General features: G+C 43.0%; 2 protein-coding genes across 8 annotated transcripts in view; one reads left to right on the top strand and one right to left on the bottom strand.

Annotated features, from left to right (window-relative positions):
• Positions 1-8255, bottom strand: part of hps4 (HPS4 biogenesis of lysosomal organelles complex 3 subunit 2) — a 91603-nt gene extending 83348 nt beyond the window's left edge. Inside the window, exons 1-2 of one of the 5 annotated variants that reach the window (XM_059987860.1) lie at positions 8179-8255; positions 7033-7346 (exon numbers count right to left, since the gene is read on the bottom strand). In XM_059987860.1, coding sequence (XP_059843843.1) covers positions 7033-7073 — 41 coding nt within the window. In that variant the 5' untranslated portion in view covers positions 7074-7346; positions 8179-8255. Of the gene's footprint in view, positions 1-7032; positions 7696-7826; positions 8111-8178 lie in introns of those variants that run through there. The other 4 variants (XM_059987859.1, XM_059987861.1, XM_059987862.1 and 1 more) reach the window with 4 other exon arrangements.
• A 7358-nt stretch (positions 8256-15613) lies between these two features.
• dgcr6 (DiGeorge syndrome critical region gene 6) overlaps positions 15614-25795 on the top strand; it is a 32125-nt gene continuing 21943 nt past the window's right edge. Inside the window, exons 1-2 of one of the 3 annotated variants that reach the window (XM_059987870.1) lie at positions 15614-15807; positions 18566-18728. In XM_059987870.1, the coding sequence (XP_059843853.1) occupies positions 18619-18728 (110 nt within the window). In that variant the 5' untranslated portion in view covers positions 15614-15807; positions 18566-18618. Of the gene's footprint in view, positions 15808-18151; positions 18416-18565; positions 18729-25795 lie in introns of those variants that run through there. The other 2 variants (XM_059987868.1, XM_059987869.1) reach the window with 2 other exon arrangements.

The raw sequence follows: 25795 nt of genomic DNA, 5'->3' as shown, positions 1-25795 counted from the left end.
TCAGAGTAAAGTGTAACAGCCACAGAGAAAATGCAGTGCAGGTAAACAATGTACAAAATCATAATGAGGTAGATTGTAAGGTCAAGAGTCCATCTTGTCATACAAGAGGTCCAATCAAGAGTCTGCTAACAGCGATGGAGAAGCTGTCCTCGAGCCTGGTAGGAGCTTTCAGGTTTTTTCTACTATTACCCAATATTGGAGGGCAGAAGCCACAATTTCTGGGGTGGGTAGGGTCTTTGATTATACTGCCTGCTTTACTGATGCAGTGAGAAGTGTAGACCGAGTCCATAGAAAGGAGCCTGGTTTCCACGATGTGCTGAGTCCACAACTCTCTGCAGTTTCTTGTCACATTCAAAGTGGTTGCCATACAACTGGTTTTGCTTCCTAACAGAATGCTCTTGTTGGTGCATCAATGACATGTTGTGACGGTCAAAGACAAAGAGAAAATAATATAGTCTAAGGGTTCATCAAGTCTGCTCAGAAACACTACAGCATTGGAAAATAAACTGTTGGTGAAGCTTGAGGCGTGTGTATTCAGGCCCCTGTAGCTCCTGCCTGATGACAGCATGGAGAAGACACATGGCCCTGATGGGGGGTCCTGATACCAGACAGCATCTAAGGAGACCACATGGTCTACCATGATTGTCCTGACATTGGAAAGAGCCAGGCATTTTGCCCCAATCCCTGCTCCCTCCCATTCAGTCCTGAACTATTCCCAGTGGAGCGATGCCATCTGGACCATTCCTTTCCTTCCTATCTCAATGCAGCCCAACAACATATCCTCCCTCAAACCTCCCTGCATTCCACTTTGATCTTTTTTATACTTGCCATCACAAAGGATTCATTTGCGGCGACAGAGGAATGATTTATGGTGGCCATGCTTTTGGATGTAGGAGGAGATGATCAAGGAATGTACAAACTGGCCTGGACGCAGCTCAGGTGCCTGGAGCTGTGAAGCAGAGGTGGTAACAGCACGGTTGCGAGCAGGCACAGTGATGCACAGAGCACATCCTGGATAGGTGCAACAGGTTAGAACCATAGATAGTGTGCAAAATATCTGGGTATGAGTCACAAGTGATAATGATAGTGGCAAAATAGAGAGTAAAGGGAAAAGTTACTTCGGGGTAAACTTTGGGAAGGAGCTGTCAGATGTCAAGCCTTTTGTGTATTCTGCCCAAGACTGAGGCAGTTGAACATGTTGCAATATTTATGTGATCATTTAAACCAACCCGAGGATCTCAGAGGCACTGAGTGGAAAAATCAGGACTTTGCACTGGAACTAATTTCATTTCTGAAAATGAATGAAAGAGACACTCACAGCTATTCTCAAAGTACTTATTTCCATGTAATTATTCCTATTTTCACAGTACAATGCATAATTTCCGTAATCCCTCGAACCCACCACACTCTGAAAGAACGCTCCGATTTGCCGAACCTCAGATGAATTTAGTCAGTGTGCTCTGTTAAACTCATCGGCAATTGATTGGAATTGCCCTGCAGAGTTAGCTGGTGTGGCTGTAATGAGAACCCTTTGTTCCGGATTTTACTAGAGGGCTATGGGTAAACCTAGTAATTTCTAAGGTAGGGACATGATCGGCACAACTTTGTGGACCGAAGGGCCTGTATTGTGCTGTAGGTTTTCTATGTTTCTATGTTAATCCCAAATCTGCATCACTGCTATCTTCTCAGACCCTCTCCCACCTCTGCAAACTACATATACAAAGAACTTGAGAAAATCTGCAGATGCTGGGAACCCAGAGCAAAGCACACAAAATGCTAGAGGAACTCAGCATCTATGGAAAAGAGTAAACAGTTGATGTTTTGGGCCCAGACCCTTCAGTGTGCTAAAAATTGAATAAGGCCTGGCTCCGAACTGTAGTTAACGGTAAAAAAAGAACAGAATTCTTCATTCTTTGCCATCATGAGGCTGATAACAGTAAACAACGTAATGACTGACACACAGATACATCTCTCGTTCTCTTCACATCTACTCTATAAACTGGACTCTGTGTATGCTGTGAACATCAAAAGAAAGCTGCACATGCTGCAATTTACTTTTGAAGTTCACAGCATACATACGTTTCATTCCAGAGAATGAAAGGGTTAATATACGAGGAGCACCTGGTGGCTCTGGGCCTGTACTCTTAGATTAAAGATTTAAAAGTTAGCTTGAATTGAAACATAATTACTGCAGTTTAGAATAATGGGGGGGGGGTATATCTCATTGAAACTTAGCAAATATAGTATTGAAATGCTGAGATGCGTAGTGTACACAGAGAGGATATCTCTGATGGTGGGAGTGTGTAGGAGCTGAGGGCACAACCTCAAAGTTAGGACAGAGATGAGGTGGAATTTCTTTAGCCAGAGGGTAACGAATCTATGGAATTCATTACCACAGATGGCTGTGGAGGCAAAGTTATATTTAAGGCAAAGGTTGATAGGTTCTTGATTAGTAAGGGCATCAAAGGTTATGGAGAAAAGGAAAGAAAATGGGATTGAGAGGGAAAATCAGCGATGATCGAATGGTGGAGCAGACTCAATGGGCTGGACGGCTGAATTCTGCTCCTATGTCTTTTGGTCTTACAGAATTTTAAAACAAACAAACAAAATGTAATAAAAATGCCTGAAATATTCAATAGGTCGAGCAGCATCTATGTGAAGCAAATTAGAGTTAATGTTTCATGTTGGAACAGAGGATGGAGTGCTGGAGGCTGAGGCAGAGACAGATACAATTACAACATCTGAAAGGCATCTGATAGACTTACAGAGGAAGGTGCACCTACCGCAGTACAATGAAGTTACATTGATAAGCATCATGGTGGTCATGCTTGGTGAACTGTAGGAACCTGTTTCTGTGCTATACAGTTCTGTGTTGTTCAAAGTTAGAACAAGTTCAGCCAAGCAGATGAGTATGCTGGTGGAGAGTCTAAAACAAGAGGCCAAAGGCTAATGTGAGTGGGGAAAAAACTTCAAGAGCACCTGGGAGGTAACTTTTTCACACAGAGGGTTGTGAGCATATGGAATAAGCTGCTGGAGGAAGTGGTAGAGGTGGATTTAATGTTTAAAATACATTTTGGGAAAGTACATGGTTAAAGGGTCTAAATTAATCTGGTTTAATATTGTCACTTGCACAGAAAGTATTGTGAAAACTATTGCATTGTGAAAGCCCTTGTTTTGCATGCTTAGCTACACAGATCATTTGATCACGTCAGTACATCCAGTACCACTAGGGAAAGGCAAATAAAGATGTGGGCCAGATGGAGGGAGATGGCATTAGCTTTCGAGAGCATTTTGATCAGCACAGACAAGATGGGCCTGACTCGATGACTAAAATCTCCCAGTACAAAAAGATGCCTCTCTGCCAACCCAACAAAGACAACAAACACATTTTCAGCATTTCCTCCTGAGGTTAATTGCGAGCGTAACTAGAGGTCATGGGTTAAAGGTGAAATATTTAAGGGGAACCAGAGGGTGATCTTCTTCAGTCAGAAGGAGGTGTGTACATGGAAGGAGCTGCCGGCAGAAGAGGTAGATGTAGGTTCAATTGTAACATTTCAGAGAAGTTTGTATAGGTACATGGATGAGAGAGATATAGAGGGATATGGTCTAGCTGCAGGGATATGGGGCTAGGCAAAAAAACCAGACTGGCATGGACTAGATGGGCCAAAGGGCCTGGTTCTGCACTGTCATACTCTCTGACTCTATGACAGGAAGAGACAGGCAGTACAGTTAACACTGGATTAGGTTAATTGGTCATTGTCTCATGATTAGGTTATTTAATTGTGGTTGCTGGGTGGCACAGCTCTGAGGGCTGGAAAGGCCGATTCTGTGCTGTACTTCTAAATAAAATAAATAAATCTTCAAACACAAAGAGTCACAAGGTAGAGTCTGGCTCAGACCAAATCGAATTTTGTGATTTTATGTCAGATTTTCAACATTTGTGAACTTGTTTTTTTCACAATCAGACTAAGCTTCTGTGTCAAGCAACACACACAAAATGCCAGAGGAACTCAGCAGGTCAGGTACCACCTATGGAAAACTGTACAGTCAACACTTCAGGCCAAGAAGCTTCAGCAGGACTGAAGAAAAAAAAGGAGGACTGAGAGAAATACAAGGCAATAGGTGAATGTGCTTCTCTCTCCCTTCCCCCACCTTTTAAATCTAACTTCTCAGCATTTTTTTCTCCAGTCCTGCCGAAGGGTCTCGGCCCAAAACGTCAACTGTGCTCTTTTCCATAGACGCTGCCTGACCTGTGGAGCTCCCACAGCATTTTGTGTGTGTTGCTTGGATTTCCAGCATCTGCAGGTTTTCTCTTGTTTGTGATTTGAACTTTCTATGTCTACATTACTGACAGTGAGGCTATGGTATGCTCTGCACAGCAGTCTACCAATAGAAAAAAATGCTTGTAAGATTATTACTAAAGCCTCCACAATCTCTTCAGCAACCTCTCTCAATATTCTGGGGTGTACACCATCTGGTCCAGGTGATTTATTTACCATTCACTCTGTCAAATCTATGCTGATCACCCCTACGACGGTTAACATTCACTCTGTCCACTCTTTCCAAATCACACTAACCCACAGTTAACAGTCACTCGGTCCATTCTATCCCCATTATTTTCAACCACTTTCCTGATAGTTCTAAAGCACTGACATTCACCCTGTACACTCTATCCCGATCACTGTAAACCACTGTTAACATTCACACTGTCCACTCTATTCCGATCACTGTAAACCACTGTTAACATTCACTCTGTCCACTCTATCCCGAACACTTTAAACCACTGTTAACATTCACTCTGTCCACTCTATCCCGATCACTCTGAACAACTGTTAACAGTCTGTACACTCTATCCCGATCACTGTAAACCACTGCTAACATTCACACTGTCCACTCTATCCCGATCACTGTAAACCACTGTTAACATTCACTCTGTCCACTCTATCCCGAACACTTTAAACCACTGTTAACATTCACTCTGTCCACTCTATCCCGAACACTTTAAACCACTGTTAACATTCACTGTCCACTCTATCCCGAACACTCTGAACAACCGTTAACAGTCGGTCCACTCTATCCCGATCACTTTAAACCACTGTTAACATTCACACTGTCCACTCTATCCCAAACACTTTAAACCACTGTTAACATTCACTCTATCCACTCTATCCCGAACACTTTAAACCACTGTTAACATTCACTCTGTCCACTCTATCCCGATCACTGTAAACCACTGTTAACATTCACTCTGTCCACTCTATCCCGAACACTTTAAACCACTGTTAACATTCACTCTATCCACTCTATCCCGAACACTTTAAACCACTGTTAACATTCACACTGTCCACTCTATCCCAAACACTTTAAACCACTGATAACATTCACTCTATCCACTCTATCCCGAACACTTTAAACCACTGTTAACATTCACTCTGTCCACTCTATCCCGAACACTTTAAACCACTGTTAACATTCACTCTGTCCACTCTATCCCAAACACTTTAAACCACTGTTAACATTCACTCTATCCACTCTATCCCGAACACTTTAAACCACTGTTAACATTCACTCTGTCCACTCTATCCCGAACACTTTAAACCACTGTTAACATTCACTCTGTCCACTCTATCCCAAACACTTTAAACCACTGTTAACATTCACTGTCCACTCTATCCCGAACACTCTGAACAACCGTTAACAGTCGGTCCACTCTATCCCGATCACTTTAAACCACTGTTAACATTCACACTGTCCACTCTATCCCAAACACTTTAAACCACTGTTAACATTCACTCTGTCCACTCTATCCCGAATACTTTAAACCACTGTTAACATTCACTCTGTCCACTCTATTCCAATCACTGTAAACCACTGTTAACATTCACTCTGTCCACTCTATCCCAATCACTGTAAACCACTGTTAACATTCACTTTGTCCACTCTTTCCAGATCACTCCTACATCTGTTAACATTCACTATGTCCACTCTATCGAAGCAACTCAATTATGTTTTACTGCTTGCAAAATCTTGGATAACTCATGCTCTGGTCTAAATTGTAGCAGCTTTGCACCAAAGTTGATGTTTTCAATTTGAAAAGTGTTTGGATTGATGATCACATGAAGGTGTCAGGAAGGCCAAGGGGATTCTTTTGATATATTCTTCTCTAGGTCCTTTCAGTACAGAGACTTAGCTCTGAGCTTTGCAAGGTCTTTATCTGCACATCCTTATCCGGCTTTTCATATCTCTCAAAGTTCAAAGTGAATTATTATCAAGGTACATATATGTCAGCAAATACCACCCTGAGATTTATTTTCATGTCGGATGCACAGTAAATACAAAGAAATATAATGGAATCAATGAAAAACTACACACAATGATGGACAGTGTGTGACAAACTGTGCAAATACTAAACAAAAATAATAATAATAAATAAGTAGTAAATAGCATTAAGAACATGAGTTGTATCCTTTAAAGTGAGTCCATAGATTGCGGAAACAGTTTGGTATTGAGGTGAGTGACGCTTTCCACACTGGTTCAAGAGCCTAATGTATGAACCTGATGGTGTGGAGCTTGGGTTCTACAGCTTGGGTCAAGTGTATCATCGAGTCAAAGATTAAAAAAAGCACAGAATCAGATCCTTCAGCCCAACTCTTTACTGCCGTCCACGCTGTCCACCTTCAGCTAGTCCCACTTGCCTGCAGCCTCAACCTTTTCTGCCATGTTCCTGTCTTTCAAATGTTGCTTTATATGCCTCAACTACTTTTTCTAGCACCTCCACTCCACAGCCATTGCAAAGCAGATTTTCAATGCTGTCCCAACGAAGGGCATTTATTTACCTACACCCTAGGATTCTCCTTCCTCCCGCACACTTTTTAGAACCAACCATAAAATAAACTAAAATACTGGCCAGTTTATAGTTTGCATTTGTCAAAAATACTACATCACCTGGTTTGCACCGTAAGATGTTTCTATTCAGTGCCGAATAACCATAGATGACTTTGCAGACCAACACACTAACACGTAAACACTTACCATGCTGTTGTTTTCTGGTCTTTGGCAATCGCGGTGGCCATTTACTGTCACCAACAGGTCCCCCGGAAAATGAAAATCAATAGAGTAAAAACACTGGACCCAGCGAGGAATATCAGTAAAAGAGGGACGCTGACTAGCGTTTATTCACTCCTGGCCGACTGCATCTTGTTTAAACTTGTTCGGCGTCGATCTCCAAGAGCGACTCTGTCAAAAGAAAACTTCCTGTTTTCGTAGAAGAGACTGGTGGTTCTCCTCTCGCCTTCCACGCCCCGGCACTCCTTCCAGATGAGAGCATTGGCTTTAGTTTCGCTGAACTGTGATGCAACAGGAGAAGGAAGTTAAGGATTTTCAACCTAACTTACTTGGTCTCCATGAAGATTCCCCGATTTGTCCTTTGAACATTCTGTGCGCTTCCAAACCTCTGACAAGGATCGCTCTTCCTCGCAAGTTAAAGGTAAATAGGACTCATATCAACGCACCGCAGATTTATAAACAGAAAATCCTTTAAACACAGTAAATCACGTGTTTCACATCTCCCATCAACCCTGCTCGTTGCTGAGACCTGGCGGGTTTCACACCCGGAACAGTTATCTGTTTGCCGTGACTTTCAGTTTTAACTGGGATCAGAGTCACGTTTAATATCCCGACATATGTTGTGAAATTTGTTATCTTTGCGGTAGCAGTACATTGCAATACATAAAAATAAAAATTTATGAATTACAGTATATATTGCAGTGTTGTATGATTCTAAGTGCAAGGAGCTCGATCAAAGATTAGTATTATTTGAAACGTACATCGAAACATTCACTAATATGTACAAACAAGCTGGGTGAGCTCAGCAGGTCGGGTAGCATCCGTTGAAATGATCAGTCATCGCGTCGGGCTGAGACCTTTCGTCAGGACTGAAGAAAGAGAGGGCAGGGGCCCTATAAAGAAGGTGGGGAGAGGGTGAAAAACCAACAGAGGAAAGATCAAAGGGTGGGGGAGGGGAAGCAGGGAGGGGATAGGCTGGAGAGGTGAAGAAGGGATGTAAGGGGAAAGTACTGTGGGTAGTAGAAGAAGGCAGAATCATGAGAGAGGTGATAGGCAGCTAGAAGAGGAGGCAGAGTGACAGTGGGATGGGGGAAGGGAGAGGGAGGGAATTACCGGAAGTTGGAGAATTCGATGTTTGTACCAAAGGGCTGAAGACTACCCAGAACCTGAGTTTGGTCTCATCATGGCAGTAGAGGAGACCGTGTAAGGACATATCCGAATGGGAATGTGAAGCAGAATTGAAGTGGGTGTGTGGTGAACTACATATACCTGTCTGAACACGCCCCCCGCTGACAGCTCCTGTGGCTCCGCCCACTGACCCCGGTATAAAGGCGATTGAGGCCTGAGCCCTGCCCTCAGTCTCCAGGATGTAGTATGGAGGTCAACTACTGCTTGTTCTTTCTTCCAGTCAATAAAAGCCGATATCTTGCCTCCCATCTCAGAGAGTTATTGATGGTGCATCAGGGTGGCAACCGGGAGATCCTGTCTGTTGTGGCAGACAGAGTGGAGGTGCTCAACGAAGCGGTCCCCCAATCTGCGTTGGGTCTCGCCGATGTAGAGGAGGCTGCACTGGGAGCACCGGATGCAATAGATGATCCCAACAGACTCACAAGTGAAGTGTTGCCTCACCTGGAGGACTGTTTGGGGCCCTGAATGTTGGTAAGAGAGGAGGTGTAGGGACAGGTGTAACAATTACGCTTGCAGGGATGAGTGCCAGGTGGGAGATCCGTGGGGAGGAATGTGTGGACCAGGGAGTCGTGGAGGGAATGATCCCTGCGGAAAGCGGAGAGGGGTGGAGAGGGAAAGATGTGTTTAGTGGTGGAGACCTGTTGAAGATGGCAGAAGTTGCGGAAGATAATATGCTGGATCCGGAGTCTGGTGGGGTGGTAGCTGAGGACAAGGGGAGTTTGGTCCCTGTTGTGGTGACAGGAGGATGGGGTGAGTGCCGAAGTGAGGGAAATAGAGGAGATGTGGCCCCAAACAGTCCTTCCAGGTGAGGCAACACTTCACTTGTGAGTCTGTTGGGATCATCTATTGCATCCGGTGCTCCCAGTGCAGCCTCCTCTACATCGGCAAGACCCAACACGGATTGGGGGACCCCTTCGTTGAGCACCTCCGCTCCATCTGCCACAACCGACAGGATCTCCCGGTTGCCACCCACTTCAACTCTGCTTCACATTCCCATTCAGATATGTCCATACATAGCCTCCTCTACTGCCATGATGAGGCCAAACTCAGGTTGGAGGAGCAACACCTCATATACCAGCTGGGTAGTCTCCAGCCCCTTGGCATGAACATTGAATTCTCCAGCTTCCAGTAATTCCCTCCCTCTTCCTTCACCCATCCCAGTTTCACTCTGCCTCCTCCTCCAGCTGCCTATCACCTCTCTCATGATCCTGTCTTCTTCTAGTACACAGTGCTTTCACCTTACATTCCTGGTTTGACTGGTTCAGTCATTCCACAGAATGAATTTGAGAGGCATTTCAAAGGTACTGGACTAAAGCCTGTAGATATTGAACTAAGAAGTTATACTGGAGAAAATATACCTAACTCCCATGGGAATGACATTCGTAACAGTGAAATGCAACAACCAACAAGCCACATTGAGCTGGTATGTGATAAAAACAGGAGGGCCAGCATGGTGGGGATCTGATTGAGACAACTGCAACTCGATTAGAGATCCATTCATCATATGCATGTCACATCCTCTGCAATGAAGCCATCTGAAAGCGAAGAAAGGTAGTGGATGATGCCATGAATGCTTCCATGCTGAACATGATGAAACATAGCTCAACAGAGGACAAACAGGTGTGCCTGTGGTTGGAAAGCACTTTGGACCGAGGAAGGACAATGCTGCTCAGAGGAATCGTGAAAGAGATGAAAGCACTGGTCTGACTACAACAGTTTTTGCAGGTAACATACCTGAGAAAGCCTCTGATATGTTAATCAGGTAATTACTTGCTCAAACAAGAAAACCTGCAGATGCTGGAGATAGAAAGTAACACACACAAAGTGCTTCAGGGACTCAGCAGGCCAGGCAGCATTTATGGAAAAAAGTACAGTCGACATTTCAGGTCAAGACCATTCATCAGGACCGGCAAGGTAAGACTAAGAAGTCAGGATAAGAAGGTGGGGAGAGGGGAGGAAGAAGTACAAGGAGTCAGGTGATAGGTGATACTGGGAGAGGGGGAGAGGGTGAAGTAAAGAGCTGGAAAGCTGATTCATGAACAAGATAAAGATATGGAAGAGGGAGAATCTGATAGGAGAGGACTGAAGGTCATGAAAGAAAGGGAAGGAGGAGGAGCACCAAAGGGAGGAGATGGGCAGGTAAGGAGATAAAGTGAGAGGGGGAAACAGGAATGGGGAATGGTGAAGGGGGGGGGGGGTCGGCATTACCGAAGTTTGAGAAATTGATGTTTATGCTTATGTTTATGTTTATGGAAGCTACCCAGATGGAATAAGGTGATAAGGTGTTGCTCCTCCAAGCTGAGTGTGACTTCATCGCAGCAGTAGAGGAGGCTATGGACTGACATGTCGGAATGGGAATGGGAAGTAGAATCAGGAAGATCCTGATTTTTCTGGCAGACGAAGCTCGGCAAAGTGGTCTCTCAATCTATGTCAGGTCTCACTGAGAAACAGGACACACCAGGAGCACCAGATACACTCAATGATCCCAATAGACTCACAGGTGAAGTGTCACCTCTCCAGGAAGCACAGTGAGAGAGGAGGTGTAGGTGTAGGTGTGGCACTTGTTCCACTTGCAAAGATAAGTACCAGGAGAGAGATCAGTGAGGGGGAACGTGTGGACGAGGGAGTCGCATAAGGAAAGCAGAAAGCAGAAAGCAGAAAGTGGGGGAGGGAAAGATGTGCTTGGTGGCCATTGGAGATGGCAGAGGTTCTGGACACAAAGGCTGGTGAAGTGGAAGGTGAGGATGAGAGGAACCCTATCTCTGGTGTGGCAGCAGGAGGATGGGGTGAGGGCAGACAAGCATAAAATGGAAGAAATATGGGTGAGGGCAGTGTTGATGGTGGAGGAAAGAAAGCCTCTTTATTTGCAGACCTCATTGGTACTGGATTGAAACACCTCATCCTGAGAGCAGATGTGGCAGAGACCAAGGAACTGAGAAAAGGGGATGGCATTTTTACAGTGTCAGGGTGGGACGATGTATAATTCAAGTAGCTGTGAGAATCAATGGGTTTATAAAAGATATCAGCAGATAAACAGAGATAGAGACAGAGAGATCGAGAAAGGGGAGGGAGGTGTCAGAAATGGACTAGGTAAATTAATAAGAGAATACTCCAGTGAACTAAATGGATCTTCCCAAGATCAAGATGTACAAGTGAGAAGAAAAAATGAAAGGTGGCTACCACTATCAGAGACACTTCCTGCAGTCTCAAAGCTAATTCCTACAACCATAATGGAGGAGGCCCCAGAACGTGAAATTATTTCACAGCCATGTCTCACCTGCCAAGCAGAGTGATCCCGCTCATCAAGAAAGACATTATCCCATGAGACTAAGAAATTCCCCACAGCAATTAAATCTTTAGGACAGAATGGGACAATTTAAAACTTACTATGCTTTGGATGTCCGTAAAGATGATAAGAGCTTAAGACATAGGAGCAGAATTAGGCCATTTGGCCCAACGAGTCTGCTCCGCCATCCAGTCATGGCTGATCCCTTTCTCCCCTCCTTAGTCCCACTTGCCTGCCTTCTCTCCATAACCTTTGCTGCCATGTCCAATCAAGAACCTATCAAGCTCTGCCTTAAATTCACCCAGTACCTGGCTTCCACAGCTGCCCGTGATAATAAATTCCACAAATTCACCAGCTTCTAGCTAAAGACATTTCTCTGTTTAAATAGACACTCCTCTATCCAGAGGCTGTACTTTCTTGTCCTAGACTCTTCCACCATTTTAAACATCCTTTCCACATCTACTCTGTTTAGGCCTTTTAACATACAAAAGGTTTCAATGAGATCCCCCCCCCCCCCATCCTTCTAAATTCCAGTGAGTACAGACCCAAAGCCATCGTATGGTAACTGTCATACAGTAGTTGTATAATATAGTATACTGTGTCTGTAGTTGAAATGCATTCTTAATGAGTTGGAGTTTATGGCTAAGCAGTGTTATGTATTTCATATTTGGATTATCTTTAAAATAGATTGTTTTCTTATTAGTTTAAATAATTCATTGCAGGTTATATGTATACATACGTCATCACTTGGCTGACTTGGCTGGCACCAGGGCAGGAATGGATTCTCAATATTCCTGGATTTCAGTGCTTTAAAAGGGATAGAGAGAGGGAAAAAGGGGAGGAGGGGTGGCATTACTGGTCAGGGATACTATTACAGCTACAGAAAGTGTGGGTAATGTAGCAGGATCCTCTTTTGAGTCAGTATGGGTGGAAGTCAGGAACAGGAAGGGAGCAGTTACTCTATAGACCCCCTGGTAGCAGCAGGGAGCAGATTGGGAGGCAGATTTTGGAAAGGTGCAAAAATAACAGGGTTGTTAACGTGGGTGACTTTAACTTCCCTAATATTGATTGGCACCTGATTAGTTCCAAGGGTTTGTTATGTCAGAGTTTGTTAAGTGTGTCCAGGATGGATTCCTGTCACAGTATGTTGACAGGCCGACTGGGGGAATGCCATACTAGATCTAGTATTAGGTAACGAATCGGGTCAGGTCATAGATCTCTCAGTGGGAGTACATTCAGATTGGAGGGTTGTGACTAGTGGTGTCCCACAAGGATCTGTTCTGGGACCTCTACTTTTCATGATTTTTATTAATGACCTGGATGTGGGGGTAGAAGGGTGGGTTGGCAAGTTTGCAGACGACACAAAGGTTGGTGGTGGTGTAGAGGATTGTCAAAGATTTCAGAAAGACATTGATAGGATACAGAAGTGGGTTGAGAAGTGGCAGATGGAGTTCAACCCAGAGAAGTGTGAGGTGGTACACTTTGAAAGGACAAACTCCAAGGCAGAGAACAAAGTAAATGGCAGGATACTGGTAGTGTGGAGGAGCAGAGGGATCTGGGGGTAAATGTCCACAGATCCCTGAAAGTTGCCTCACAGGTAGATAGGGTAGTTAAGAAAGCTTATGGGGTGTTAGCTTTCACAAGTTGAGGGTTAGAGTTTAAGAGTCGCGATGTAATGATGCAGCTCTGTAAAACTCTGGTTAGACCACAATTGGAATACTGTGTCCGGTTCTGGTCATCTCACGATAGGAAAAGGATGTGGAAGCATTGGAAAGGGTACAGAGGAGATTTACCAGGATGCTGCCTGGTTTAGAGAGTATGCATTATGATCAGAGATTAAGGGAGAAGGAAGATGAGAGGAGACAACATAGAGGTATACAAGATGTTAAGAGGAATCAATAGAGTAGATAGCCAGCACCTCGTCCCCAGGGCACCACTGCTCAGTACAAGAAGACATGGCTTTAATGTAAGGGAAGGGAAGTTCGAGGGGGATATTAGAGGAAGGTTTTGTACTCAGAGAGTGGAATGCACTGCCTGAGTCAGTGGTGGAGGCAGATACATTAGTGAAGTTTATGAGACTACTAGACAGGTATATGGAGGAATTTAAGGTTGGGGGTTATATGGGAGGCAGGGTTTGAGGGTCAGTACAACATTGTGCGCCGAAGGGCCTGTAATGTGCTGTACTATTCTATGTTCTATGTTCAATGATCATGCTACCGTGTGATATGCACAAAGTTAAACTGACATTTCAGACTCCGTGTCTTCCTTTGAATTAATATTTTTAAGTTACAAAACATAACACAACACACATCTCTGGAGCATCTGGACAATACAAAACCTATGTTGGACTATGGTTTGGTAGTTATTGCTCTTTCTTCAGTAGTATAATTTCAATAAATTCATCTCCCAACTGCCCGACCTGGGGCTCGCAGACTCCATTTGGAATTGGATCGTTGACTTCCTGACGAACAGAACAGACCAAATCAGTAAGGTCAGGCATCCTCCAGCATGATTTTCCTCAATACTGACGCACCAGAAGGCTGAAAAATCAGCCCCATAAACACTTGGACTGCATGGCCACATTCCGCTCTAACTCCATCTACGAGTTCAAAGTTGATGCACCATCAATAACTCTCGAAGACAGGAGGTGAACGATAGGCTTTTATTAGCAGCAAAAGGGACCACAACATCTTGGAGACTGAGAGAGGAGCAGTGCCTCCAATCGCCTTTATACAGTGGTCTGTGGGAGGAGCCACAGGAGCAGTCAGCAGAGGGGAGTGTCCAGACAGGTATACATAGTTTACCACCAAAGTAAATTTATTATTAAAATACATATATGACATAATTTTCTTGCTGGCATTCACATTCACAGGAAATACAAAGAGCATGATAGCATCAATGAAAAAAAAACACAAAACAAAGACAACCAACCAGTGTGCAAAAGACAACAAATTGTGCAATTGCAAAAATAAATAAGCAATAATTATTGACAGCATTAGATGTAGAGTCCCTATAAATCAGTCTGGAGGTTGTGCAATCAGTTCGGTGTTGAGATGAGTGAAGTTATCCTCTCTGGTTAAAGGGCCTGATGGTTAAGGGGCAATAACTCTTCCTGAACCCAGTGCTTGGGACTTGAAGCTCCTTCCTGATGGAGGCAGTGAGAAGAGATCATAGACTGGTTGGTGGGGCTCCTTGATGAATGTTGCTTTGCTGTGACAGTGCTCCATGAAAATGTGCTCAGTTGTGGGGAGGACTTTACTTGGGATGCACTATGCTATATCCACAATGTTTTGTAGTTTGAAGACCTTACCTACCCCAATCATTCTCTCTTCTCTCCTCTCCTACTGGGCAGACATACAATAGTCTCAAAGCACATCCCGCCAAGCTCAAGGACAGCTTTTATCCTGGTGTTGTAAGGTTATTGAACAACCCTTAAGTATGACACATTTGACTCTTGACAAGCAAAGAAAATCCACATATGTTGGAAATCCAAGCAATAGACACAAAATGCTGGAGGAATTCAGCAGGCCAGGCAGTATCTATGGGAAAAAGTACAGTTGATGTTTGAGGCAGAAAACCTTCGGTGAAGGGTTTCAGCCTGAAACATCAACTGAATTTTTTTCCATCGATGCTGCCTAGCCTGCTGAGTTCCTCCAGCATATTGTGTGTGTTGCAATCGACTCTTGAACTCATAATCCACCTTGTTATGAGCTTATTGTCTAACAATAGTGCACTTTTATTCTGCATTGTTGTTTTACTTTGTACTATCACAATGCTCTGTGTAATGAATTGACCTGTATGATCAGAATGCAAGACAGTTTTTCACTGTACAATAATTTACCGAAGTTTTATACAACTGTAACCCAACCTATCAACTTTTACGCTCAATGACCCAACCAACGAAGGCAAAGCATGTCATATGCCTCTCTACCACGCTATCCACGTGTCGACACTTTCACGGAACTATAGATTTACACTCCAAAATCCAATATCCTGACATATAAATTTTTAAAAAATAGAAAATCTTCGAAATAGACAAGACAGTATCCTTGGAAAAATTCCAGGCCAATGGCATCATCACACTCAACACCGCCGACGTGAGGTGAGGATGCCACACACAAGATGGCGATGAGACAAGCCCACGGCTGCGCGGTGACGTCATCCCATTAATCACGTGAGGAGGCTACTCACGGCGCTACAGGCGTCAAGCTTCGAATGACGTCGCCTGAAACGCGGTTCTTCACATCGGACGCCACACTGAAGATGAGGTAATTGGGATGGGTGCGCTGCGTCCCGGTGTTTATTTTGGACGTAGATTTGCTTTTTAAAGTGGAATTTTAAAATCTATGTCTAAAACGGCATTGTCTTCTTTTACTGCCTGGCGTGGTTCTGAAGTTGCTGAAGCTTAACAGTTTGCAGCTTCCAATCCCGAAGCAGAAGCACTGGACCCGACATCTCACCCCGAGTTAGAGCTGTTAGCTTCCCGACAGTTCTGTTGTTCTATTTTGTTCCGGCGTAGGACACCTTTTAAAAAAGTGTATTTTGACTTTTGTTTTTGCTACTTGGTTCATTTCTGGTGAGAAGGGGGCGAGGTATGAAAGGCTGGATGAGATAGGATAGTTTGGGGTAGATGCTCCAGGACGGGAGGGAGGTGAAGGTGAAACTCGAACAGGAATTTCCCATTTGCCCTTCGTATGAAGCCCATTCTTGAGTCAATATAGCCCCCGAGCTCCTCCAGTCCAGTAATGTGTTGTAAAATACTCTAGTGATGAGGAAAGGATTTCAATTTTGTACAGTACTTTGGTGACTTCAGCACTTTTTACTTTTTCAAGTACAGTGAATGAAGTGGATTCTTTTGAAATAGAAGAAAGTAGCAGTCGGAACACAACATGCTTAAATTTCTGTATCGTTGGTTGTCATGTGTTTAAAGAGTTAATTTCACGGGGAAACCAAGCCCGATATTCTGCCAAAGCAAACCTCCAAAAAGCAGCCATATATTACCTTGAGATTCATTTTCCTGCTGGCACTTACAGGAAAGAAATTCATGAGCAACAGTGCATAAAAAGGCAAAAACTGAAAAATAACCTATGTGCAAAGGAAAGCAAATAAAAAAAATTCTGAAAACGAGTTGTAGAGTCCTTGAAAGTGAGTCTGGAGGTGGTTGTATCAATTGAGGGTAGTGACGATTGAAGATATCCACACTGGTGCAGGAGCTGATGGTTGTTGGGTGATAACTGTTCCTGAACCTGCAGGTGTGGGACCTAATGCCTGATGGTTGTAGCAGTAACGGCATGGCCTGAATGATACGGGTCACTGACAATGGAGGCTGCTTTCTTGTAGCAGCACTCCGTGTAAATATAAGCATTGGTGCGGTGAGATTTGCCTGTAATGACTGGGCTGTACCTACCACTTTCTGTTGTCTTTGGGCACTGTTGTTTCCATAAAGGTCATGATGCAAACAAATAGGATCCTGTGTATCTGTAGAAGTTTACAAGCTTGTATAATAAATGTATTCTTTGCTTTAGATAAGATATAGGAGCAGAATCAGGCTATTTGGCCCATCGAGTCTGCTCTGCCATTCCATCATGGCTGATATATTATCCCTCTCAACCCCATTCTCCTGCCTTCTCCCTGCAACCTTTGGTGCCCTGACTATCGACCTCTACTTTAAGTATACTCAATGACTTGGCCTTCACAGACACCCGTGACAATAAATTCCATAAGCACCACCCTTCGGCTAAAGAAATTCGTCCTCATCTCTGTTCTAAATGGACATCCTTTTAGTCTGAGGCTGTGCCCTCAGGTCCTAGACTCCCTCGCTATAGGAAACATCCTCCCCACATCTATTCTGTTGCTGGAAATAGTAGTACTTAGCACTTATTGGGTTGCAAGTTTTCCTGAGGCAGTCACTGAGGAAATAGTTAGAAGATGATAGAGCCAAGAGTGATTGCTTAAACAACTTGTTTCCAAATGCAAACAGATCATATTCCACTTGCCTTTGGTGACTTCTGTTTCCCACATAGATCCCACACCACCAAGTTCAGGAACAGTTATTACCCTTGAAACAGCAGGCTTTTAAACCAGAGTGGATAACTTCATTCACCCCAACACTGATGTAATTCCACAACTTGCTTTCAAGGACTATATAGCTCATCTTCTCCAAATTATTTATTTATTATTTTGTTTTTTTTTGTATTTCCACAATGTGTTGTCTTTTATTCATTGGTTGTTTGCCCATTTTTGTTGTGTGTGGTTTTTCATTGATTCAATTGTGTTTCTGTGTATTTATTGTGAATGCTTGCAAAAATGAATCTCAGGGTGATATAATATGTATCTTCATAAATTTATTTTGAACTTTGAGGTTCAAAATAAATAATTTTGAATGTTGCTTTGATGGCAAACCAAGGGACCCTTTAATTTCACCCTGCACTTTTTTATCCATTTATGGGAAGTGAAAATGGAATCAACCGATGCTTAGATGCCATGTACCTTGAGTGATGATGCAATGACCAATTATGCAATTGAAAAGTGGTCATTTTAAGAGCTTTGCATAAAACGTAAGATGCTTTAAACTATTAGGAAGTGTCTCCTTTCCTTTCTAGTCCTAAAGAAGGGTCTCAGCCTGAAACGTTGACAGATTATTCATTTCCATGGATGCTGAGTTCCTCGAGCATTTTGTGTGTGTGCCTTGGATTTCTAGCATCTGCAGATGTTTTCCCTTTGTTTGTGTGCATCACATGGTGACCTATAGTTTTTCACGCCAAGACACGGAAGTAGATTGCCAATTTTTGGATCCGGCTGGATTTGAACTCAGGACCATCTGCCTCGAAGTCCAGTGTTGATGCCGCTACACCACCAGTGAGCCCACTAAGATAGGTACAGAATCCAAATCAAAGCACCATAGCAATAGAAAAATATAAAACACCTATTAGATGAAGGGTGTGTAGCCATATTATAGTTGGTACTAAAATGTATTACATTTTTCACTGTTAATTTACTTTTAAAGCTATTGTATTTGACTTTTAGGAAAGGAGGCTTAAATTTGAAAGTTCAAGTATTGTGAGACTTCCAAGCTGAACATGAACAAAAACACTGGGGTATATGAAGATCCAGTAGACATTGCCAAACAGCAGGAGCAGCATTACTATCTTCTTTCTCAACTGCAAAGTCTGGTCAAAGACTTATCAAGGTAGTCAAGTGATGAATTCAGACTTTGCAAGTTTTTGTTGTTTTGCTATTTAGAGAATAGAGAATCTTGCTTCACGGTTTTGCACATGAATGCCTTGTGCTTTAAATTGGCACTTTGTGTATCTTTTTATTGTACTAAATTGAGTTTCAGTGGAGAAGAACATCAAATTTGTACAAAAAAAATCCAAACATTTAGGAATGTAACAGATTCATTGCACTTTGGCATAAATCAAGATTTTGAATGCGGTTTCATTCATGAGTCCTGATGAAGGGTTTTGGCCATAAATGCTGAATGTTTTTTTCTGTCCATGGATGCTGCCTGACCTGAGTTCCTCCAGCATTTTGTGTGTGTTACTCTTCATACATGTGATGCACATGATTGTGATCAGATTCACATTTATTTATCACATGTATGTGGAAACATGGAGTTTGCATTAACAACCAACACACCTAAATGTGCTGGGGCAGGCTGCACATGTCAACATATCTTCTGGTGCCATCATAGGATGTCCACAAAACTCACCAGAACAACACAGCAAAATAAGCCCCATTCCTCCCCCCCACCCCCTCACTGCATTTAAACTTTCTCCTCAGTGTAAATTTGCTTGTGCTTCACCTAATTGGAAGTCTTGGTGTATATCCCTACTTGCACTTGGAGCACAACAGCTTCTCTCTGGTGTGAACTCACTGGTGTCCCATCTTGCATTTTATTCTAAGATTGAAGCATAATCGGTAATTGTTCTTAGTGAGCATGCAGGTAATTCATTTTAGGGTCTGCAACAAATTTGGTCTAGAATTATTTAACAATCCTGAAACTTGAACTTTGTGTCCAGAAGTGTTTCACAGAAGGTCAATTTATCTTTCTGGCTGTGTGCTTCAGGAAGCCAGAGTTTCCTGGATGTGAAATATTTGCACGATTTAAGTCCTAGAATGTGTATATTAGGCATGATTCTCATGGGAGTTCTTTCCTGCAGCATTGATTAATGGAGCATGTTGAAGTGAGCAAGTATTCAAAGATCAACTTCATTCACCATGTACATTTACATATATTAGGGATTTGCTGTGCAGGGAATGACATGCAATAAAAAGCAACAGCATTGAACAATTATACATAATGAGATAAAAATAAGCAAAAAATTAAAGTACAGATATGGAATAATGTGTGTAAGTGCATAAATAACATTTCTTTACGATGTGTAAACAGCATTGCAGTGATGGAGTTAATAGATGGAGGAGTATGGGGCGGCTAATTGGAATGGTTGATCAGATTAACTGCTTAGGGGAAGAAACTTTTTAAGATGGTGTGGTTTTTATTTTAATTGCCCTTATTTGTTGCAATATATTTGTTCAAATAGACTGAAATTTGAGACTGCAGACTGAAGATACTCATTTTTGCTTTAGAATAATCCATGTACCACATTTGCCTTGTTGCCCGTTTCTTTATATGAATCAAAGTATAGGTTGATTATTACTACTTCAGTGACCCTACAGAAGGAGCACGTGGTATTGGCCTGTGCATTTACTGGAACTCTTCCCTGGATAGCCAAAATAATATTTTAAATCCCTTTGTTTTAATTAATTAAAAATACTACATTTTTGACAATCAAATGTCATTTAACAAATAATTGGAAGAGGTCTAAGAGCAGAGAATGTCAGACAGAAAGTCATTAGAACTGGAGAAATATTGTCGCTAAGAAGTACTTCAAATACAAGAGAGTAGCAGAAAAGGAAGGAGACAAATATATTACATTGGTTAATATATTTTGATTGTGCTGAGAGAAGACTTAATTAAGCTTTAATAAGAATAAAAGAAGTTGAGTCAGGGAGAAATGGGAGCATTCTATCTAGCTCAGCAGGTAGGTCGACAACAAGGAAATGTACTGTAAATTTAAGAAAAGTAGAAGAAAGATTAAAGAAAAACTAACAATACTTTTCTTCTGAACAATAAAGTCTGGATTTTGGTTCTCCAAAACTTGAAGACAGAATCCTTGTCAGCTGTTTGGAACTCTGAAAATAGCATAATCTGCATGGTTGTGGTTCAAGAGCTGAGTAGTGGGATTACTTTAAAAAGATGTTGTTGTCTTTGTTATATATGAAACTACCTGGTTTCCTTGGAAAGACACACTCCGGTCCTGTCAAACCTGTGAGATTGAGATGGCTGTCCCATCCCAAACCCTGGTTTGTGTAGATGCTGTGCAATTTGCTATCCTGTTACAATTCAGTGCCAAGAAATAACAGCACACTGCATACGATTAAAGAAATTATGTTTCTGAATCTTAGTAAATCTTAGGATTAGTAAAGAAGAAAAGTCAAGTCAAATGTATTTATATAGCACATTTAAAAACACCCCATGTTGACCAAAGTGCTGTACAGATCAGGGCATAGCAAAAATCACAAATACAAGAAATACAGACATAACCTACAAGGCAAACAGCTTATAGGCACAAAAGAAACAACACAAGGGCCTAGGCACAAGCCAAAAATCAGCCACATCAGGAGGATTCAAATGCTAGTGAATAAAAGTAAGTTTTGAGCCTGGATTTAAAAGAGTTGATGGAGGGGGCAGATCTGATAGGGAGGGGAATGTTGTTCCACAGCCTAGGGGCTACAATAACAAAGGCACAGTCACCCATGAGCTTAAGCATAGATCATGAGACAGCCAGGAGCCCTAAGTCAGCTGACCTGAGGGACCTGGAAATAAAATAAGGGGTTAGAAGGTCTGTGATATTGGGGGGGTGGGCAGCCCCTTTAGGGCTATATAACAAACAAGAGAATCTTAAAATCAATTCTGAACCATACTTGGCAGCCAGTGGAGGGAGGCCAGGATAGGAGTAATATGGTCCCTCTTCTGGGTACCTGTTGACCTTGGCTGCGGCATTCTGGACCAGTTGTAGACGGAACAGGGACAACTGACTAATCCCAGTATACAGGGAGTTGGAGTAGTCCAAGCGGGAGGATATAAGGGTGTGGATGACTTTCTCGAGGTCTTTGAAAGAGAAACTGCTTGATTTTGTCAATAGTTCAGAGCTGGAGAAAACTGGCTTTTACTATTGCATTAACTTGCTTGTCAAACTTAAAGGTGGAATCAAATAACACAACAAGGGATTTAACATGGGGATCGACAAGGGTGGACATGTTACCAAGACTGTTGGTAATCAGTTTGATGGAGTCAGGGGGGCCAAATAGGACAACTTCAGACTTGCCTTCATTCAGCTGTAAGAAGTTTTGTGCCATCCAACATTTTATGTCCTCAAGGCAGTTCGTGAGGCTGGACGTTTGGTTTCATGGGGAGATAAAGCTGTGTGTCATCAGCATAACAGTGGAAAGAAATGTCATATTTTTGAATGATTTGGCCAAAGGAAGTATATATATATATAGAGAGAGAGAGAGAGAAAAGAATGGGACCTAGGATGGAACCTTGTGGGACCCCACAGGAAAGACTAGCTGGGGGAGAAGATAATTTGCCTATGTTAATGGAGGTTCTATTTTTGAGGTAGGATGTAAACTAGTTCATGGCAGTGCCATCAACACCAATCCCGTATCGGAGACAATCTATTAAAATAGTGTGATCCACAGTATCGAACACTGTGCTGAGGTCAAGAAGAATTAGAATGGCGGAGTCACCTGAGTTGATAGAGAGGACCAAGTCATTGTACAGTTTCAGCACAGCAGACTCTGCTATGATAAGCCTTAAAACCTGACTGAAATCTTTCCAAGAAAAGAAAGAAGAAAAACAAAAAGGGTCCATTATAGTTAAACAGTCAAATGTGCACAAGTTGGAGCTCATCTTGAACTTGTCTGTCACCCACACGCTGGGCCCTCGGTCTGCGTGAAGGCTTACACCACCTTCTGAACGTCGCATGCAATCCATCTTGAACAAATGGGTCTCCCACCAGATTGTATGCTATGACGGTTCTCCCCAGTGTCTTCTTTCTTCACCTACCACCGAACAAAGGATCCAGCTCACACTGGTGTCAGGCGCACAACACAAAAACACGCTCCCCTCATTGGATGGCTTCCAAAGCCATCCGTAACCTCTAACTATAACCCAAACATTGCTTCTACAGAAAGACCATTACGTTAGCAATGAAACCATATAAGACCAAATAAAACAATGTTCTTCCGAGCCATGGTGCACCCACAAAACACATATCACACACAGCACATAAAATAATATTATCAAGGACAAGTTCATAAAATATAATTCAAAATTCATATAGTGTGCAACAAAGTAAATAAGCAGTTAACAGTACGGCAAATAGCCCTTGTCCTGGTGATGAGATCTTGGTGGTAGCAGGGGATTCATTAGTCTTACAGTCTCCTGATGAACCTGTAACTCCTTGCTGATGGTCTTGGGTCTAAGAGACTGTTGGATGGGTGGGAGGGATCCTCAAGAATCGTTCGAGCCCTTCATGTACAACACTCCCGGTAAGTGTCACAAATAGTGGGAAGGAAAAACATGGTGATCCTTTGAGGTTTTTACCATCCTCTTGAGTTTTGCAGTCCAATGCCTTGAAGCTTCTGTACCACACAATAGAAAACAGAAACTTAGAAAACCTATAGCACAATACAGGCCCTTCGGCCCACAATGCAGTGCCGAACAAATACTAACTTTAGAAATTACCTAGGGTTACCCATAACACTCTATTTTTCTAAGTATTTATCTATCCAGGAGTTTCTCAAAAGACCCTATCGTATCCACCCCCACCATCGTCACCGGCAGCCCGTTATATGCACTCAGCACTCTCTGCGCAAAAAAACTTAACCTTGACGTCTCCTCTGTACCAACTTTCAAGCACCTTAAAACTGTGCCCTCTCATGTTGACCATTTCAGCCCTGGGAAAAAGCCTCTGTCTATCCATACAATCAATGCCTCTCTTGATCTTGTACACCTCTATCAGGTCACATGCTCCCCAATCCAGGCAACATCCTTGTAAATCTCCTCTGCACCCTTTCTATAGTTTCCACATCCTTTCTGTAGTGAGGTGACCAGAACTGAGCACAGTACTCCCAAGTGGGTCTGAACAGTGTCCTATATATGATGATGATGTCGACTCAGGCCTGAGGCCAGTGTTGGGCATTTTCATGTCGTACAAGGTGCAGAACGAAAGACTGTGTAGCGTGCCATTTCTCACACAGACATTTCGCAGTATTTTCCTTTTTATTTTATGAGGTCGAGTTGTGATCTCAACACTCAACTTGGCACGGATGGCACTTGGGAATGGCCCGACTGGATTCGAACCCGGAAACATCCATTCTGGAGCCTGGCCCTGATGTTACTCCGCCACCAATATATCCTATATATCCAATATATCCTATATAGCTGTAACATTACCTCTCGGTTCTTAAACTCAATCCCACAATTGATGAAGACCAATGCACCATATGCTTTCTTAACCACAGAGTCAAGCTGCGCAGCAGTTTTGAGTGTCATATGGACTCTGACTCCAAGATCCCTCTGATTCTCCACACTGCCAAGAGTCTTACCATTAATACTATATTCTGCAAACATATTTGATCTACCAAACTGAACCACCTAACACTTATCTGGGTTGAATCCCATCTGCCACTTCTCAGCCCAGTTTTGCATCCTATCAATGTCTCGCTGTAAGCTCTGACAGCCCTCCACGCTATCCACAACACCCCCAACCCTTGTGTCGTCAGCAAACTTACTAATCCATCCCTCCACTTCCTCATTCATGTCATTTAAAAAAATCACGAAGAGTAAGGGTCCCTGAGGCGCACCACTGGTCACTGACCTCTTATGCAGAATATGACCTGTCTACAACCACTCTTTGCCTTTTGTGGGCAAGCCATTTCTGGATCCACAAAGCAATGTCCCTTGGATCCCATGCCTCCTTACTTTCTCAATAAGCCCTGCATGGGGTACATTATCAAATGCCTTGCTGAAATCCACTACATCTACTGTTCCACCTTCACCTATGTGTTTAGTCACATCTTCAAAAAATTCAATCAGGCTCATAAGGCACAACCTGCCTTTGACAAAGCTATGCTGACTATTCCTAATCATGCCTCTCCAAATGTTCATAAGTCTTGCCTAACAGGATCTTTTCCATCAACTTACCAACCACTCAAGTAAGATCCACTGGTCTAAAATTTCCTGGGCTATCTCTACTCCCTTTCTTGAATAAAGGAACAACATCTGCAGCCCTCCAATCCTCTGGAACCTCTCCTGTCACCATTGATGATGCAAAGATCATTGCCTCCCACAGTAGCCTGGGGTACATATCATCCAGTTCCGGTGACTTATCCAACTTGATGCTTTCTAAAATCTCTAACACATCCTCTTTCTTCATGTCTATATGCTCAAGCTTTTCAGTCCAATGAAGTCATCCCTACAATCACCAAGATCCTTTTCCATAGTGAATACTGAAGCAAAGTACTCATGAAGTACCTCTAATATGTTGATAGTTAGAAGCTTTTTCCCCAGGGCTGAAATGGCTAGCACAAGAGGGCACAGTTTTAAGGTTCTTGGATGTCAGGGGTAAGTTTATTTACGCAGAGAGTGGTGAATGAGCTGCAAGCGATGGTGGTGGAGGCAGATAGGATTGGGTCTTTAAAGAGACTCCTGGACAGGTACATGGAGCTCAGAAAAATAGAGGGCTATGGATAGCCCTAGGTAATTCCTAAAGTAAGGACAAATTTGGCACAGCTTTGTGGGCTGAATGGCCTGTATTGAGCTGTAGTCCTTCTATGTTTCTATGCTGTCTGCTCTGGTTCCATACACACTGTCACACTTTATTGGTCCTGTTCTCTCACAATAATGCAGCCAGACAGGATGCTCGACGGTACTCCTGCAGAAGGTTGTTAGAATAGGGGCAGGGAGCCTGGCCGGAATCTCCTCAGACAGTGTAGATGCTGCTTTGCCTTCTGGACTAGTGACGAGGTGTTGTGGGTCTAGGTTAGATCATCTTTTCTGTGTAGCACCAAGGAACCTTGTGCTCTTCACTCTGTCTACAACACAGCCATTGATGTGCATTGGAGAGTGGTTGACCATAACCTTTCTGAAGTCCACAATCATTTCTTTGATCTTGATAATATTCTATG

This window comes from Hypanus sabinus, chromosome 13, assembly GCF_030144855.1.
Source record: "Hypanus sabinus isolate sHypSab1 chromosome 13, sHypSab1.hap1, whole genome shotgun sequence".
In the NCBI taxonomy this organism is placed as follows: domain Eukaryota; kingdom Metazoa; phylum Chordata; class Chondrichthyes; order Myliobatiformes; family Dasyatidae; genus Hypanus; species Hypanus sabinus.
This window is presented reverse-complemented; position numbering and strand designations above follow the sequence as displayed.